The sequence below is a fragment of the Eublepharis macularius genome, chromosome 6 (assembly GCF_028583425.1).
Source record: "Eublepharis macularius isolate TG4126 chromosome 6, MPM_Emac_v1.0, whole genome shotgun sequence".
NCBI classification, from domain to species: domain Eukaryota; kingdom Metazoa; phylum Chordata; class Lepidosauria; order Squamata; family Eublepharidae; genus Eublepharis; species Eublepharis macularius.
In genome coordinates, this window is record NC_072795.1 from 120,701,188 (window position 1) to 120,721,023 (window position 19,836).

Here is a 19,836-nt window from a genome sequence, read left to right on the forward strand (position 1 = left end):
GCAGGGTAGAGGTGTGACCAGAAATGAATCGGCAGAGACCTCTGCTGAGCATATGTGAGCAAACTTCCAAAAGACGGCTTCATTTCAGAGAGCTTACTGGCAGTTGTTGAAACAATTTTGACTCAACATTTTTGAGGTTTCTCAACTCCTGTCAAACCAAAGAAAGCTTCTTTTTGTTGACAGTGGCAGAAGCTGTTCTTGACAGCAAAAAGTGCTCTGAAGATGTCTCAGCCAGAGGATGTCAACAGTTACTGAAGCAACATTTTTTTAAAAAAATGGAGAAACTGACTCCTCCGTAACAGACTGAGAAGAGCAGCTGCGTTAGTCTGTCTGTAGCAGTAGAAAAGAACAAGAGTCCAGTGGAACTTATAAGACTAACAAAATTTGTGGTAGGGTATGAGCTTTCATGAGCCACAGCTCACTTCTTCAGATAACCGGTATCTGAAGGTATCTGAAGAAGTGAGCTTCTGCAGAAGGGAGCTCACAAAAGCTCATACCCTTCCACAAATTTTGTTATTCCTGGAGGTGCTACTGAACACTTGCTCTTTTCTACTGCCGTAACAGTTTGTGCTGATTGCAACCGGGGTATTATAATGCCCCTGAATTTGCACATCTTTCTCCTCCATTCTGAATCCATTTAGTGACATCTTCCTTAATATATCAGAAAAAAGTGACAGAATGTTTTGCATCAGTGAATAGTTGATTGGTTTACTTGTTCTAAGTTTGTTACATTGCACTGTACTTTGTGTATCTGAATCAGCATATAATTATTTCTATAGACAACGAAGAAATAAAGTGTGAATGTCAATGGAGGTGTTTCGAACAGATGGATTTCCCCACTCCCCCACCCCATCCCAGGAGGAAAAATTTAAAGTTAAAAAAGCAGAGTTTGTTTAATTTTTAAAAAACAAACCATAACCTTCTGGCTCTTGCCTTCTCTTAAAAAATATCTTGGCACTCATGCTAACAGTAACAAGGGGAGAAAAGAGACTTGTACAAGCCATCTGAAGGCAGATAAACAGCAATCTCATACCCAAATGCCCCCCACCTAGATTCATGAGTGTCCTGCAGCTCACATGCTTGTAGCAGTTTATTTCACAATTCTGTCTGCATTAACAGCAGCATTTCAAAAATGAAGAACAGACTGCTCCTCCTGGGTAGAACTCCAGCACTCAGTTCAAGGCATTTGCTGTTAAACAGTCACACAGAGTTCTCTTCTCCACTTTAAAAAGCAAGGTTTCTGTCTGCATGAAGAGAGGAAGAAAAAGACTTCATTAGGGGGGAAGCATCTACTGATTAGCAAACAGAGGGAAAAAACAGTTTGTCAAAGGTGCTATTGGCTTGCATTGTGAGATTTGAGGAAAGTCGTTAGATATTTTGTGTATGGCTCTGAACACTAACGTTCCTTAAAATATAGCATTATTTCCTGTAAAGCAACTGAAGCCTGCTTTATTTGTGTGGGTGGCAGGTGGCAAATTCTTGTTAGGATGGGTAGGAGGCCTGAATCTGTTTTCACATTTCCTAAACTGGAACAAAGCCTTCTAAAGGTGAATAGAATTCTAATTGTAATGTCTATGAAATTTTCAGCAGTTCTCTCCCTGCATTGTTTCTTCTTCTAATTTTATAATCTAGATTTATTGCATTGTTGGTAGTATCTATTACTCTGTATTGCACTCCCTTTTAATTTTGTAATCTGCCTTGACGCCCCACAGCAAAAGGAAGACTATAAATGAAGTAAACAAATAAGATTTACTTAAAAATAATGGTAGGTATTGTTTCAGATCTTTCAGTACTTTCTGTTTATAGATTAAAAATGCTTTCCATTCATTTATCACATTTGGGATCAATTATTTTATTTATTTAATACCTAGGGTTGCCAGCCTCCAGGTAATGGCTGGAGATCTCCCAGAATTACCACTGGTCTCCAGGCCACAGAGATCAGTTCACCTGGAGAAAATGGCTACTTTTGGGGTGGACTCTATGGAATTATGCCATGCCAAGTTCCTTTCCCTCTCCAAACCTCACTTTCTCCAAGTTTCTCCAGGTTTCAGCTCCTAGATCTCCAGGATCTTCCCAACTTGAAGCTGGCAACCCTATTAATACCTTATTATTCTACTTGCAGCGAGTTCAGGGTGACCTACATATTTTCACCCGCTCCCATTTTATCCTTACAACAACCCTGTAAAACAGCGTTGTGAGGTAGATTATACTGAGAAATGTAACCAAGCAAAGATAATGTAGTTGGTGGTACAGTGGGGATTTGAACCTGGGTCTCCCTGGCCCGACCACGGTTTATGGGGTTTGAGATGCTCCATGAGATGTGTGTATGTTCTAGGCGCCGTCAAATCGCAGTTAATTTATGGCGACCTTATAGGGGTTTCAAGGCAAGAGACAGGACAGAGGCACAGCAATCCTTGACTTCTTTGGTTGGCTCCCATCCAAGTTATAAACAGGGCCAACCCTGCTGAGCTTCCAAGATCTGACAAGATCAGGCTAGTCTTAACCAACCAGGTCCCTTAGATGAGTAGTATTTAATAACAGCAAAGAGTCTTGGGGCACCTTAAAGACAGATAAATTTTGACTCGTGCCACAAAAAAAACATTAGTTTTTAAGACAGCATAAGAATCTGCTGGACTGTGGCCTATCAGTAAATGAAAGAAAGAGAATTTCCATTCAATGCTTTATTTTTTGGCATCTTACTCCTACTAAGCCAGAAAGATTTTATCGAGATGGTTCAGATATATATTAAAAATTTAATTGCTCATGGGCAGATATTCTACATTTCTGTAGGGAATTAAAAAAAAAACATGAAACATTTTCAAAAGGGACAGGCTAAAGAAGAAGAGACATTCTTCCCTGTACTCTGCCCCAACTCTTTCCCACCTCAGTGGAATTCATCTTGGGAGTAACTGCAGAAGCCACTTGGCTTGAAAGAAAAAATATCTGACAAGGCCAGGGGTGGTGGGCCTGGCTTTCTGCCCCCATCCACTGCCGCAGAGCAATGACTTATGCACTAGGTCATACTCCTTGTATAGCGGCCTTAACTTAATATTGAAAACTGATAAAAGGAAAAAATTGATATAGTTGTGGGCAGGGCTTTTTTTCTGGGAAAAGAGGTGGTGGAACTCAGAGCGGCGCGGAGGGCAATCTAAACCCCCCTCTGTCTGGAGATCAGGGGGCGGGGCCACCAGCTATGTGACCATTTTCAAGAGGTTCCGGAACTCCGTTCCACTGCGTTCCTGCTGAAAAAAAGCCGTGGTTGTGGGTATGATTGAGTAGGGTTTTGAACTGACGTAAAACTAGTTGGGTGGGAAAGGATATTGGCTGGGGGGCGGATATTGTAGTTCCACTCATGGAATTAAATGTGGCTGTGGTTCAGAACCCAGACATAAGAGAATCAATTGATAAGTAAAACTCTGGTTTGAACTCCTGATAGGGTGCTCTCCTCTGATGAATGACTGTATACTGTGACTGGCACTGCAACTGAAAGAGAGCTGCTAGCTCGGATGAGCGGTGTGAGCAGCAGGGTAGTGGACACGGAGAGTGGTCGGCATGGGGCCAGGGATTAAATTAATTTTAATTTATTTTATTTACACCTTGCCTTTCACCCCAACGGGAACCCAAAGCATCTCAAATCTCCTCTCCATTTTATCCTCACAACAACCCTGAGAGTCTCTGACTGGCCCAAGGTCACCCAGTATACTTCCATGGCAGATTGAGGATTTGAAGCTCTGCCTTCCAGATCCTAGTCCAACACTCTAACCACTAGGAATCACCAGCTCTCATGCTAGCTTTAAAGTCAAAGTTATGCTCTCTCTCTCTCTTCCTCTGTTTTTGAAACACACACTAAAGTGTGGTTGGTGACACCTGAAAATTATAAATTTGATCCTCTAACTACACAACCTCGCACCGAGACAAAGTAATAGGCATAATGGCCATCGTCACATGGGCCCTTATTTCATCAGTTTTGCACTAGAAATCGTTTCTTCTGTTATCGTAATTAGAACGGATTCTACCATCTTTTGATGACTGCTTGCGCTTCCAGTCAGTCACATTAAAAGGGAAAAGCACAATTTGACTGTCAGTCAAAGTGCCTCCAGAAACAGGGCCCTAAAAATCCTGCCCCTTAAAAAAATTTTTTTTTGCGTATTTGCGCTATATTGCTCTTCTGTTATACCAATGTTGTGCTGGGCCAACCCAAAAGCCAACCATGGTAGGTAGCAGAGGTTTCCTGCCCATGGCAGAATATCACTATAGCGCTATAGCACTATAAGGCTGACTTAAAAAAAAAATTACTTTGAGGCTTAATTGCGGGTTGCGTTGGGGCTTGTAGGATTGTAGGGCAGGAGAATCAGTGTTAGGTGAGACAGATGATTGGGGAGAGTGAGCGTTTTGGTGTTGCAAAGCGTTCATAGTCGATCCAGGGCATTCACATGGAAGCGGATAAAGATGACATAAAGAGTCACAAAGTGTGAATTGGGGAGAATGGAGAAATCGCAAGGGAGCCGGAATAAGGTGAGCATTCAGCGGGAGATGGCGCTAGTTTGGCATTAAATTTATGGCTGTGTGACGACGGCCAATATGTCCTTTTGTTGTCTGTGCTGATTTTCCCTCTGTGATTGCTAAATGTAAACTTTGAGAGTTTACATTGTTGGCAATGCTGAGGCCAAACCTAAGATTTATAACCCACCTGTCTTGGTGAGAGTCAGGATAGATTATGAAATATGTAGAACAATTCAATCAAACAGCAATAATCTCCACTGAACAAAATAATCCGGAAGGGCTAGGACTGAAGTATAGGAAAACAACTCAAGTGAGCAAGCAAGCCAGCAAATAAACATTTTCTAAGGCAACAAAACTGTCTAACAGTGAAATCCTAAGCAGAGTAAGGCAGTGTTTCCTGACCTTTTTTCCATGGAGGAATCCCATAAATTAATTTTTTCAAATCCCAAGGAACTCCTACCTATAAAACATTTACAAGCTAGAAGAAGTTGATGGCAAAGACTGTAATTCAATTGCAGTTAAATTATGGCAAAGAACCAGAGGAGTTGGCCGTGTTAGTCTGTAGTAGCAAAATCAAAAAGAGTCCAGTAGCACCTTTAAGACTAACCAATTTTATTGTAGCATAAGCTTTCGAGAATCACGTTCTCTGCATCTGACGAAGAGAACATGATTCTCGAAAGCTTATGCTACAATAAAATTGGTTAGTTTTAAAGGTGCTACTGGACTCTTTTTGATTATGGCAAAGAAAATTCATTTTAAAGAGCTGAGACAGACAGACAGATTTTCCCCTAGCTCTTTTTATAGTCTGTTTCTAGCCTGGTGGCAGTTTTATGGATGTATTTGTAGGCTGCTTGTCATTTTATGGCTTTTTAATACTGATTGTTTTATGGTTGCTGTTTTAATTATTTTGTGGCATTTTTTTTTACTTTGCAAGCCATCACTGAAGAGATGGCATATAAATGTAGTAAATAAAAGCACTGTGATTCCCTAGATATAATAGGCTGTCCTGTTCCAGTGTTTGGTGAATCCAACATGCAGTGGTTACCAATGGTGGCACTCATTATCTATGTGGAGGTGCCAGCTGTACTTGTGCCTCTGTATGTGCTCTATGCTTGTAGTTGACATAATTTACATTGGTCATGGTTGCCCTTAATCACACTACCGCAACTGCAAATTTCACATGAATTTCAGTGGTGTTACCTATATACGTCCCAGGTAGAAGTGTCAGTGCATATAATTAGCATTTCTATGTGATTCCAGCCAAGCCACAAGCCCAACAGAAGCCACACATGATCCTGCAAGCAATATAGCTGCCAATCTCCAGGTGGAGCCTGGAGAGCTCCCAGAAATCCAACTTAATTTCCAGCCCAGACTACAGAGAACAGTTTCCCTGGAGGAAATGGCTGCTTTGGAAAGTAGGCTCTATGTCATTATACTCTAGGAATTTTCTAACAATGTTGGCAACCCTAGCAAGCAATTATGTAGGAGTTGCTTAGTGCTTCAACAGTGAAATCTTAAGCAGTTACACCCCACTGGTGGTAGAGAGTGCCGAGTCATAGCTGACTTATGGCAACCCCTAGTGGGGTTTTCATGGCAAGAGACCAGGGCTTTTTTTCAGCAGGAACACAGTGGAACGGAGTTCCGGAACCTCTTGAAAATGGTCACATGGCTGGTGGCCCCGCCCCCTGATCTCCAGACAGAGGGGAGTTTAGAGTGCCCTCCGCGCTGCTGAGCGGCACGGAGGGCAATCTAAACTCCCCTCTGTCTGGAGATCAGGGGGCGGGGCCACCAGTCATGTTACCATTTTCTCCGAGGGCAACCCACTGAGTTCCACCACCTCTTTTCCCAGAAAAAAAACCCTGCAAGAGACTAACAGAAACGGTTTGCCTTTGCACCCGTGATCTTCGTTGGAGGTCTCCCAACCAATTACTAATGAAGGCTGACCCCGTTTAGCTTCCAAGATCTGATGAGATCGAGCTTGCTGGGCTATCCAGGTCAGGGCTACACCCCCATTAAGGCTTAGGAGGGTGAACTTTGCTTAAGACTGCATTGTTCAGAATAGGACAGCCCTCAGGTTGGTATGTGGACACTTCCATCCTGTTTTGGATATTTAGGGATTCTAGTCCTGTGAAGAGGCTATGGATGCCTAAACAAAAATCCTTTGCTCCCTCACAATAGAATTATTCTCAGGGTTCCTTGAAGATCGTGTAATTTGCTTGAAACTAAAACAGCTCATATTTGTTTTGTACACATATCCACACTGACACTCTGTTCAAGTTTCAGAATAGATTTATTCAAGCTTCCCTCATTCACAGTGGGTGGAAGGGAGGCAGTTGTGGGAATTTGCTAAGGAGACCAGCCTCCAGAAGCCTCCTCGCTTGGTCAATTTTTGTTCTAATTTCAAATTTCAAACCAGCTTTTAAAATATTTTGCTGTTCTGGATTTGGAAGTGTGTGAAGAAGAGGGAAAGTTGTGAACACATTGTGGTAGGTACATGGATTTGCAGGAAGAAGCAACACACACACACAAGTACAAACAGGCAGGAGAATTGAAAGAGCACAAGTAACAGACTGAAGAGGGGGCTGGATGAGGGAGCTCAAAGGGACACAGAAAAACTATCCCTTTCCCTTGCTCATTTCTAGGAGAGAGGCAATGTTACCCTAAGTTAAAAAAAAAACCCTAACATTGTTTTAAAAAGCCTTACCCGTGTATCTAAATTATAAGCCGTCTTCTTTAAGTCTTGCAGGGCTCTCTGCATGAATTCAAACGCGTGGCAGTCAACACATGGACGACCTAGAGGTAGATTTTAGTAGAAACATTGGTAAGCTAGCAAGAAATATTAATGCCAAGGAATATTTGTCTTCACTGAATGAAACAGTGATCAGAGAATGCACCCAAAATATCCACTATCGAAACAGGGCGACCTGTTCAAGAGCAGAAGGTTGCTCTTGAAACAGCTGCACAATTGGGGGAAAAAAATGAACTGAGTGATCTTTTAAGAATAATGACCATTCCAGCTTTCATTTTATAGTCCTTGTGACCGCAATAGAAATTTATCAAATGCAGCAGGCTCACAAACTTGGTGCTTCCAGATGGCCAAGAGCAGTGCTCTCTGGAGATTTGTTCCTTCCAGCCCTTTCTTGGCCCTTCGCAGTCACCAACTGCACCAATGCAATTCAATCCCCTTCTTACACAGCTGCCAAATGTTGTTAGACTAAAATTCTGAAAGTAGACTGTGAAAACAGCATGTGTCAACACTCTGAGTCAATCTGAAACTTGATCATTCTAACTACAGCTGGGCGTAAGAAGAATTCTGCCAAATTAAGCATGTGTGCAATAAACATACAAAGGTATATCATTTGCACCAAGCACAGACTTAAGCAAAGTGCCATGATCCAGCAGACAGCCTCAATACAAAGGGGAAAAGAGAATGGTGACACCAAAAACAATGAAAGGTGTCCAAGCTCTCTGTATTCTAAGTGCTAAGCAACTGGGTAGGGTGAGCTGGAATACATTTAATATCTTTTCAGAACAAAAACATGGTACTACGCACTGGATATATCCAGGGCAAGATGACAAAATTCTAAGAGAAGCTTTCAGTATGGTCATTTCCACACGTCCTAACGTCGCGCAACACTCATGGAACAAGGACGTCTTCATGGCACGATTTCTGATGTCATTGCGCCACGAAGGGTTTGTGGTGCAATGACATCAGAAATCGCGCCATGAAGACGTCCTTGTTCCATGAGTGTTGCGCGACGTTAGGATGTGTGGAAATGACCTATGTTGTATATAAAGCATTGTGCTTTCATGCCATGTTTTGCAAGTTGATTCTGGTCCCAGCCTCCCCACCTCCCACAATCTCTTGCCCTTCCTGTTAACATTATTTCAAGTTAGTTTCAGGTGGGGGCATTGGTCTGTAATACAAGAGCAACACTTGGGCCCAGTAGCACCTGAAAGACCACCTAGATTTCCACGGTATGAACTTTCAAGCGTCAAAGCTGTCTTAGTCTTTAAGGTGCTACTAGACCTGACTCTTGCTCTATTATTTCAAGTGTTAGTAAGCACTTGCATGCATCTGAGGAAATGCGCTCTAACAGCCCACAAAAGCATATGCTGGTCTTTAAGGTGCCACAAGATTTGTTTAATCTCACTTGAATGAATTAACCTGGCTAAGAACTCTGATATGAGGAAAGGCTGAGGGCCTTGGGAATGTTTAGTTTGGAGGAGATTGAGGGGGGACATGATTGCTGTCTTTAAGTTTTTGAAAGGCTGTCATTTGGAGGAGGGCAGGGAGCTGTTCCAGTTGGCAGCAGAGGGTAGGACCCGAAACAATGGGCTTAAATTACATGCACAAAGGTACCGGCTGGATGTTAGGAAGAACTTTTTCACGGTCAGAGTAGTTCAAAAGTGGAATCCGCTGCCTAGGGAGGTGGTGAGCTCCCCTTCACTGGCAGTTTTCAAGAAGAGGCTGGATGAATATTTGTCAGAGATGCTTTAGGCTGATCCTGCGCTGGGCAGGGGGTTGGACTAGATGGTCTGTATGGACCCTTCCAACTCTATGATTCGATTTCCTGATGAGCATGCATGATCACCCCAAGGATGTTTCTGGGATGCTACCCTGGGCCTAGTAATTTATCTGCACATGTGCAAAACCCTCTAATTTGTCTTTAATTAATTGGTCAAAAGAAGCAAAACTTGACCACGAGTCAGGTAGCCTTCCAGAATGTTACAGGTAAGGACTGAAACAATCTGATACAGAGGACTCCCATGCCAAATTCATGCAAAATTGGTTTCCGCTACTGACTTACCTCAGCAAACATGACATTTTACCACCATCCCATGTCCCTCAGGCTCTCACCTCTTTCTAAAATATGTTGGGATCTTACATATGACTGGTAAGCTCAACTCTTCTGTTTTTGTAATGTATTCTGTCTCCATTGTTAGTTTCTTCTAGCACATATTGCACTGATACTCTTGTACACTGAATTATCTGTTGCAATCTCTGTATTATGAACTTTTTAAGAACGTCAATAAAGGAATTTGGAAATGAAAAAAAAATGCGACAGGTCCATTCGACGCGCTTAGTTTAGATCCAGATCAGCATGAATGTGAACTTCTACTTGCTTTCAGCTGAGTGGGACTTCCGAAGGATAACCCAAGCTCCACCCAGGCCTTTACTAGCCTGTCCCTTACTTCCGGGAGAAGCCTTTAAGTTGTTGTTGTTATTGTTAATAATGATGACGATGATGGAACACCATCTCTGTAGAGAGTGGAAAGGCTTGAAAGTTTATCAGCTCACCTGAGTTCAACACCCCTTAACAGAGAACTATGGTATTAAATCCAAGGGAAGTTTTATTAGAACAGCTAAACAGCTATGAAGGGAACAGGATGATATTTTTAAAGTATATGAAAACTTTAGGTAATTTTCATTGCATTGTTTTTTGTATGCATTATAATGTTTTATTGCATTGTTTTCCAGTTTTGTAATCTGCCTTGAGTCTTGTCGAGAAAGGAGGACTATAAGTAAATATATGTAAGAATAAAAGAGAGCCAGGGTGGTATAGCGGTTGGACTAGGGATCTCAAAGACTTGAGTTCGAATACTTACTCTGTCATGGAAACTTGCTGGGTGACCTTGGGCCAGTCACACACACTTAGAGCCAAGCTACAAGTGACGCCTTACACAGGTTGGACACTTGTCAGCTTACCTCAAGTTTTGATGGGAAATGTGGGCATCCTGGCTTTACAGTTTGGCTCTCCATTACAGCTGCAAGACTAGGATGCCTACATTTCCCATCAAAACTTGAGGGAAGCTGACAAGTGTCCAACCTGTGTCAGGCGTCACTTGTAGCTTGGCTCTCAGTCTAACTTACTTCACAGAGTTGTTTTTGTGAGGATGAAATGGCAAAGGAGAGGCTGTTGTAAGCCACTTTGGTTCCCCATTGGGGAGAAAAGTGGGGTAAAAATGAAGATAAATAAATAAATAGGATTAAATAGTGAGATAAAACAAAACAGAACCTATCGCTTCTGGACTAGACTACTGTATTAAAGTTTATGGGTAAAATAATTTTTTAGACTAACCTGTAGCTAGCAAGCTCTTTTCACACTTGTATGATGTCCTTAAGTCACCAGACAAATAATTCCTATAAACTTTTATGTTTAAAACACAACTCCCCCTAATTCCCTGTGGAATTTAGCTGTGGAACATCCACCTTGCATGTCCTCATTTCTGAGATATCCTGCACCTTTAAGAATCCTTTTGTGCATATTCATTTTCTGGACATTCAAAATACATAAGAAAACTACTTTGCTGTGTATATTATGTTTGCAGATAGGATCTGCCTGCTGTAACTGTGTTTTGTATGATCCATTGTAATCCATATAAGTTTTGGAGCGTGTTGCCATTGTAAATATTTGTGATAATAGACTTTACTATAACAGTTATTATTTTTGTTCCTCCCGAGTATTGTTCTACTTGCTACATATTGATTCCGGGAGTTGCCTACTCTTGTCCCATACATGTAGAGGATTCAAGCCTACTATCAAACAGATCCCATGAACAGTATCACAAATCCCAGACAAAAATCCCATCTGTGCCCCTCTTCACACCACCATAACATAACCCTATAATCACATGAAAACAAGCTAAAGCAGTCTAGGCCCCAGCTTCAACAGGTGAAGGGATGTCATCATTGTCACATGAGCATTTAAAGCAAGTGAAGACAGAGGAGGATCCAACTACCCACTCCTCCTTGGGTATGCAAGAATACTCATGGACAATACTCCTCCACTCCCTTATTTGACGAGGTCTCTTTGTTCTCTGGTGCATCTCGACTATGAATTCTCTTCCATCCACATGCACATTTTCTCCCTTCTCTCAGCACAAGCGCCCATTTAGGTCCATTCATAGTAAATGTGTAAGACTGTTGGGTGTGTGCGCGAGAGAGTTTCTAATCTCTTAATGTTTCTGGGGAGGCTCAAGTACTTAAATGCACAATGAGGGATGGTGACGGGCCATAAACACATCCCATGACAAAAGGACCATTTGTACTTTTTTCTATTAGTTAGCAGTTGTGGCATCACAGACTTTGAATATTTGCAAGGTAGAAGGTCAAGTTGGATAACTGCAAATGTAGTGGCTTTGTCTAAGTAACTTTCAATGGCCCCATGTAAACATGGCAAGAATGACGGGGAAAATTCTGCAGAAGCCTTTCACCAATTCATAGAGAAATGATGACGTGTTCTGGAAAATCTAAAGTGATTCTGGAGACAATCCTGTGACCAATGGTAAGTCTGAACAAAGTACGAAGTTTACAAGGCAGAATCTGCTGCATTAAACTCAGGTGGTCACTTCACACATTACATTTTTAGCTAACCACCCAATATTTATTTGTACTTTTTTGTCTGACCTTTATGTCTTCTGGGCTTATGGTGCTGGTGGAAAGTGCTGTCAAGTCACAGCTGATTTATGGTGAGTGACAAGTTAAAAACATTATTAAATCTATATTAAAAGCAGTTACAAGACTCCAAAAGCTGAATCAGAGATCTTAAAAACTACAAATGATAAGAGCAAAAGAAAAAATGTCAAGAGAGGAGTGTCCCATGAGCAAGATTCCACTACCACAAATGTTCTGTTCTTGGCTGATGCTGACCTCAAAGCAAGCCGATGAGAGACTCAAGAGCAGGACCACATCTTAAGACTGTAATGACCTTATCTGCGAGAAGGCCTTTTCTTCCTTAAAAATAAACCTACAAATGAAATGCCTGGATGTGACAAACATAACTGATAATGCGTATCAGTTACATACATCTGAAAAACACGGTTGGCTGCAACTTCCCATGAAGTAATAAATCTAAGTGTGTGAGCATAAAATGCCAGATAAAATGGAGGTACGTACTTTCGGCAGGGATTGTTGTTCCTGATTCTTCTTCACCTGTAGCTGGCTTTGCAGAAATAAGCCCAACTACAAGAATTAAAGGTACTAAAATGACCCCTTTGCTAAGGCAAGGCTTCAGCATCTTGTGAGTTGAGTCTTCCTCCTTCATTGGGAAAAACAGGAATTCAAAGAGGAACAGTATGAACAACAGCAAAACGTTAAGCATATTATTTGGATGGATGACAGGACACGCAAAACCACCTTTTTGTGTGTGTGCTGAGGCAAAATTCCCTACCGCCTGATACTTCCCCCCCCCCCGAGCCCTCACTTCTGTCTACATCCATGGGACAGTAAGCAGAATCATAGTTGAGTTAATAGGGGAAAAATGTATTTTTTGCTAAAAATATGGTTGGTATTTAGACCACTTCAAAATTTATTTATTGGTGGGAATCAAATTAAAGTTCCATTTCCTATGACTCCTGCTGTAATGTTTTGACTTAAGCTGTTAAAATTCCCAGTGGAAGAAATTTATCACACACCTGACAAACAACAAAGTGAATGTGTTGCACGTCTGTTCCTTGGCCCAAGAACAGGTAAACCAATGACAGAATCTCTACCTTGGATTACCAAAATACCAAATACATCCATAAAAATGAGCATCTTTAATTCTTGGGTCTAACACTGGTGAGCCTGCAACAGACATACAACATAGAAAGATTTCACTGTGGCAATGGCCACCAGTCTGAATGCCCTCCCACCAGAGGTTTCTTCATAATTATAAACCCAGAAGGATATCAGTGCGCTTGACCATACTGTGAAATGATTTTTTTACTGGCTAGTTGTTTAAAATGGAAGCAAACCTTACGTTCAAAGGTTATAAGAATGTTCTTCAGGAGCTAATGTTCAAGACAGAATCTGTAGCTGTAAAGTCTCTCAGTCATAAACCCTGAAACTGTGATTTGAGGAGGCTCAACATCTTTATATAGTAATTGAATCAAAGATATTACATAAGAAGGTTAATTGGATATATATAGGGAGCAATACTGAAATTTCCCTGTATCATGTTTAGAAAGCCAATTCAAACCTTTTTAGTTAAACAATTCCACAGACAGCTCTTCTTTTTTTGTTACCTGAACCAAAGCTGCGGGTCTCAAGTACTTAATCTGCAGATGGCTGCATCACCAATCCTAATTTGCAGAGCTGAGTCGGAACACCCATTTTGCTGCCCCAGAATAAACAGTTAAAACTGAGACATCATATTCATTTATTTCACCCAATTTCCCTCAATTACAAGTAACATTTACCTCTTTCTAAATCATCATCAGCAATATGCTGGCATGTTATATTTTGGTTCTGACAATAAGTATTTGCAAAAACAGAATGTCTCCTCTAATGTATGTTAGTACTTCATGGAACTCTTTGTGCTTTCAAATGAAACACAAATGAAGGGAACCCTTCCACCGCAGACACAGTGGAGCAAATGTAGGCTGCATTTTCCAAAAGAAGCCTTTACTTTTCTGGTTGCAGCCACAACCCCAAGGCTTATCACAAGAGCCCCAAGTAAAGAAAGATGGCGAGAGGAAATTACCTGCCTCACAGCAGACACCTTGCAGCTTTTTTTATTTTTTTTGCACAGTAAGCAATAGCTATCCTTGCAATGTAATTTGGCATCAAATTATGAGTGCTGATAAACACTGAGCATGGCATCTCCTCAGCTTTGCACAACAGGAAAACCACCCACCCCCAACAAAACATTTAAAAACAGGAGTACCTGATCTCTGGATTGCCTTTGTGACCGTCTCTTTGAATGGCTGCTGCAAACAGCTAATGGAACCTGTACAGCTGCATTTCTGAGCATGTGCACTGGCTCCCTGAAAGAGAATCTGCCATGGCAACATGCAGAGCCCTCCACTAGAGGAGAGAGCTAAAGAACAATGGGTTTGGTTTCCCTGCTTTGTTGTGAGTGATGCTGCTTAAAGAGGGAATCCACGTCCCACTGAAATCCATGCCAAGGCTCACTTCACTTACAGGCTTTCAATCAGATGACACGTTTGTCAGTTTCAGCTACTTTCACTTGTCACAGTTGCATTTAAAAGTCTCTTCACTGACTGGGCCATGGATATTTTACAGAACTACGATTCCAACTTATGGCGGTGGATAATCAAAAGAATTGGTAAAAGTGGAAGCAACTTCCTTATAAAAGAACCAATGAATTCCAGGCAGCCTCCACACTGGCCTTCTGTTTAAGTCCCTTTATCCAATATAGATAACAGAGTATTACGCTAGTAAAAAGGATTACACAGTATAAGTTCCTGCTTTAGAGCAGGTTCGTTGAAATGATACGGTCTCATCAATATTCTTTTTCAGTATTCTCATCCTAAATGCATCAAGTATTTTGAAAGTTTACAAATATTTATTTTATTGATTTATGTTATTTATATTCTGCCTTTCTCACTGAGACTCAAAGTGGATTACATAGTGTGAGATTAGTACATTTCCATAAACAATGTCATGGGGTAAAAGAATGTAAGTTTACAAAGATATAGTATTAGCAGGGATCCAGTATGGGGTTGAGGAATTGCTGAAACAGAACATAATCAATTCTAGGACTTACACTGAACAACATAAAGCACAGGTAGGATATAGGAGTACATATTTAAAGCAACAGATATGTAAGGCAACACAGAAATCTATGGTTTCTAACTCATTAGCGAAACATCTGGGATCCCTTCCCTACAATACCAGCCTCTTAACTGAGAAAAAAGGCCGAATTGAATCATTCAGTTTTGCATTGTTTGTGACCTGTTCTTTTTACCCTGGGTTTCTAACAAGGTACAATGAATTTATTTCTTCACACTCTGCTTTGCCCGTCATGAATGCTAAAAAATGTCATTCTGTTAAAATAATACGAGGATTCAGTTCTTAAGCTTTATTTACTTTATTTTATGTACAGCCTGACTTTCTCGCTGAGCCTCAACGAAGATTATAAAATATAAAAAGCAATGAAATCAGAGAGTGTATGCATCCAATAAACAATGCAAAAGGACAAGGATTACAGAATTCGAAAACAAGGCAAACACAAAATGTCTATAATAATAACAACAATACAGAGACAGGAGATGATACAGTAAAGGCAAGGAGATACACATAATAAACATTGCAATAGAACACAATCCTATTCACTTATAAAAAGCGCTGTCTTGAACTGTTCTGTTATACTACAGTTTTAATCCCTTTATAAAAATGCCTTTCTGAACATTTCTATTTTGTACATTCTGCAGAAGGATAGACGTGTGGGGGCCTTCCTGACCTCCTCAGACAGGCTATTGTGTAATGTGGGAACCACCACAGAAAATGCCTGTGTATGGGCAGTTACTGATCTTACCCATTTGTAGAGGGGCACCTTCAGAAAGCTTTGCTCAGATGAGTGAACCTGTCATGGCAGAAGAAAGCAGGAGGAGCAATCCTGCAGGCATGCCGGTCCAAGGCCATTAAAGTGAACCCAGTAACTGATCGGTAACCAATGAAGCTGGACCTCACCAAATGTAGGAAGCCCGGGGTCCTTCAAGACCTTGGCCTTCACCTCTGTACTGTCAGGATTCAATTTCAACTTGTTCACCCTTAGCCATTTAACCACAGCAGTTAGGCTCACAATCTCCAGATGCCTTGGCAAGAAGTCATGGTCCACAGTATCACAAAGGCTGCTGATAAATCCAGGAAAAGCAACAAAAAGGCATGGTCCTCCATTCAGGTGGAGATCATCAACTAAGAGCCAAGCCACAAGTGACGCCTGACACAGGTTGGACACTTGTCAGCTTCCCTCAAGTTTTGATGGGAAATGTAGGCGTCCTGGTCTTACAGCTTGGCTCTCCATTACAGCTGCAAGACCAGGATGCCTACATTTCCCATCAAAACTAGAGGGAAGCTGACAAGTGTCCAACCTGTGTCAGGCGTTACTTGTAGCTTGGCTCTAAAGCCACATGTGCTATCTCCATCCCACAGCCCCACCTGGAGCCAGGCTCTTTCAGTGCGTCTATGACAGATGAGTTACCCAGGGAGACCTGGGAGTTATTCTGCAACTGCTCTATTATCTTGCCTAAAAGGGCAGATTAGAGTGTGGGTGATAATAAGCCACACCATTTTTCTCTAATGATGGTTTTTAAAGTAATGGACAGATGACCACTTATTTCATGATGAAGGAAAGGTGTCATGAGTGACTGACATTACTGATATGTGATGGACATTAGGGGCTCATTCATGTTAAATTACTTAATTCATTTACATACAGGAGAATAAGAATATGAGAAGAAAATTGTTATCAAAGACCAGTAGCAATAAAACCTAACACATTATAAGTGTAGTGTCTAGTGATACTAAACATTCCATTCCACTACATCCCTCTAGACTCTTTTTCCATCTTTTCACATAGACAATATTATTTGCAGGGAAAAAGTCTTCCTGCATTGCCCATTTTGCACGCAACAATTTTCTTTATCTTAATCTCTCAACACAATCATTCCCTAGACATTTTGAATGTATTCACAAACCTTTTCTCCTCAAAACATTCTGTGCTTTGTGGGGAAAATTAATGCAACACCATTATCCCTAGATAAAAACTCTATAGACAGGATAGGTTGTGGGGTCGATGTTGCTTTCTAGACATCATAAATGACTGTTCGTTGGAGCAGCCAGAGAGCCATATAAAAGTGCAGCAACTCTGGACTTGATTCTGAGCAGGACTTGAGACCTGGAGCGAGCAAATGTTGTTACACTGACTGGGAACACTGATCACAATGCTATTAATTTCAGCATTCCTAGCAGCAGAAAGTTGCTCCCAAAGTCCAAAATAATGGCTTTTATTTCAAAAGATGGAACTTTTCTAAAATAAGGAACAAGACAGAAGGAGGTCAAAGGGGAGAATTAAGAGAGTCAAATCCCTTCAGGATGCCTGAAAATATATAAAAAATACACTAGTTAGATACCTCAAATCAGGAAATGTACTAGCAAGTCTAAAAGGATACCTGCCTGTTTAATACCTGAAGGAAGCCATAAAAAGCAAAAAGGCTTATTTTCAAAAGGTTTTCCCAGTCTAGGTGAACAGAAAGATGTACAGGTTCTGGCAAAACAAACGTAAGTTTACAATAAGGTGAGCAAAAAGAGAATTTGAGAAGTGGCCAAAAACATTAAGAGAAATAAGCATTTCCTCAAACGTATCAGGTGAAGCAAACTGGCTAGGGAGGTGGTTGGCCTTTGGATGACAAAGGAATAAAATTGTTTAAGGAAGAAGAAACGGCAGAAAAACTGAATGAATTATTTACAACTAGGGTTACTACCTCTGGGTTGGTAAATTCCTGGAGATTTGGAGGTGCAGTTCGGGAAGGGCGGGGTTTGGGGAAGGACCGGAACATGTTATAATGCCATAGAGTCCATCTTCCAAAACAGCTATTTCTTCTGCAGGGGAACTGATCTTTGTTGTCTGGAGATCAGTTGGAAAATAGCAAGCACCACCCCAGTTTTTAAAAAAGGGTTACAGGCAGGGCTTTTTTTCAGCTGCAACTCAGTGGAACCAAGTTCCAGCACCTCTTGAAAATATTCATGTGTCTGGTGGCCCCGCCCCTGATCTCCAAACAGAGATCAGTTCCCCTCATTTCTGCCTTGAGAGTTCCACCACCTCTTTTCCCAGAATAAAAGCCCTGGCTAGAGGGGATCCAGAAAATTACAGGTAGGTTAGTTTAACATCTATTTTAGGTAAACAAGTAGAAACTATTTGTAAAAAGAGATTAAGCATGTAATAATGATAATAACATCAAGGAACAACGCCTGTTGAGGGAAAATCAGCATGGCTTCTGCAAAGGGAAGTTCTGTCTCACCAACCTCATGGAGATCTTTGAGCAGGTTAACAAGCATATAGATAAGGGTAATCCAGTAGACATCATCGACTTCCAAAAGGCTATTGACAAGTTACCTCACCTAAGGCTTCTGAGTAAGCCTTGCAGTCATGGGAAAAGAGGACGGTTCCATGTACAGATTAAAACTTGGTTAAAGGCAGGAAGCAGAGAGTAAGAGTAAAGAGCGTTCTCAGAATGGAGGGAAGTAAGCAGGGGGGTCTCACAAGGACTGATATTGGGGTCAATGCTATTTAATTTGTTCTGAAACGACTTAGATCTGGTGAGGAGTAGTGTAGAAGTCAAGTTTGCAGATGATACCAAATTAATCAGGATGGTGAAAACCAAAGGCGATTGTGAACAGCTATAGACGGATCTCTCTAAATTGCATGAGTGGCTAACAACATGGCAAATGATGTTCAATGGGTAAATATGATACATATTGGAACTAAAAAATCCTAATTTTAAATATATGCTGATGGGGTCTGAATTGGCTGAGAATAAGACTGAGAGATATTGGGATTGTAACTGAAGATCAATGAAAATGTTGACCTAGTGTGCAGCAGTAGTGAAAAAGGCAAACTCCACACTAAGAATTATTAGGAAAAAGACAGAAGATAAAATGGCTGATACTGTAATGCCTTGTGGTCTTGTTTGGAATATTGTATGTTGTTCTGGTCACTGTACCTCAAAGAGGATATTGTAGAGTTGAAAAAGTATAAAGGAGGACAGCTAAGATGGTGAGGCGGGGGTTTGGAGCACGTTTCCTATAAGGAAAGACTGGAGAGTCTGGGGGTTTTCAGTCTAGAAAAAAGACAGCTAAGTGGAGACATGATAGAGGATTATAAATTATGCAGGAGATGGAGAATGTGGAGAGAGGGAGCTTTTTCTCCCTCTCTCACAATGCCAGAACTGAGGGGCATGCAATGAAATTGTTGGCAAATAGATTCAGGACAAAAGGAAAACTTATTTACTCAACAACCATTTACTCAACAGCCAGTTTGGTGTAGTGGTTAAGAGTGCGGGACTCCAATTTGGAGAGCCGGGTTTGATTCCCCACTTTTCCACTTGAAGCCAGCTGGGTGACTTTGGGCTAGTCACACAGCTCTCTAGAACTCTCTCAGCCCCACCCACCTCACAGGGTGTTTGTTGTTGTGGGGATAATAATAGCATATTTTGTAAACCGCTCTGAGTGGGCATTAAGTCATCCTGAAGGGCGGTATATAAATTGGTTGTTGTTATTATTAGTAATTAAACTCTGGAATTCACTGCCAATGGATGTAGCACAGATAGCTTTTAAAGGATGCTGAACAGATTCATGGTGGAGAGGAAGCCCCATATAGAGAGGCAGAAAATCTCTGAATACCAGTGCTGGGAGGCTGTATCAAGGGCGGGTCATGGATTCTATGCCCTGTTTGCTGGCCTTCAAAGGCAACTGGTTGGCCACTGTGTGAAATCAGGTGCTGGACTAGTGATCTGATCCAGCAGGCTCTATTTATGTGCTTAAGGACCCTTGTTGTAAATCCTTTAGGCCAGAGTCCACTTGAGGATGTGATGCAACCGCAGTTG

General features: G+C 41.3%; 1 protein-coding gene across 1 annotated transcript; it reads right to left on the reverse strand.

Moving 5' to 3' along the window:
• Nucleotides 1–1,063: 1,063 nt before the first annotated feature.
• C6H4orf48 (chromosome 6 C4orf48 homolog) lies at nucleotides 1,064–14,201 on the reverse strand. The gene is made up of 4 exons (XM_054982179.1): nucleotides 14,154–14,201; nucleotides 12,404–12,545; nucleotides 7,208–7,296; nucleotides 1,064–1,244 (listed from the first exon to the last, which is right to left on the reverse strand). Exons 2-4 carry the CDS (start codon nucleotides 12,522–12,524, stop codon nucleotides 1,173–1,175), a joined length of 282 nt encoding a protein of 93 aa, XP_054838154.1. The 5' UTR covers nucleotides 12,525–12,545; nucleotides 14,154–14,201; the 3' UTR covers nucleotides 1,064–1,172.
• Nucleotides 14,202–19,836: the final 5,635 nt, after the last annotated feature.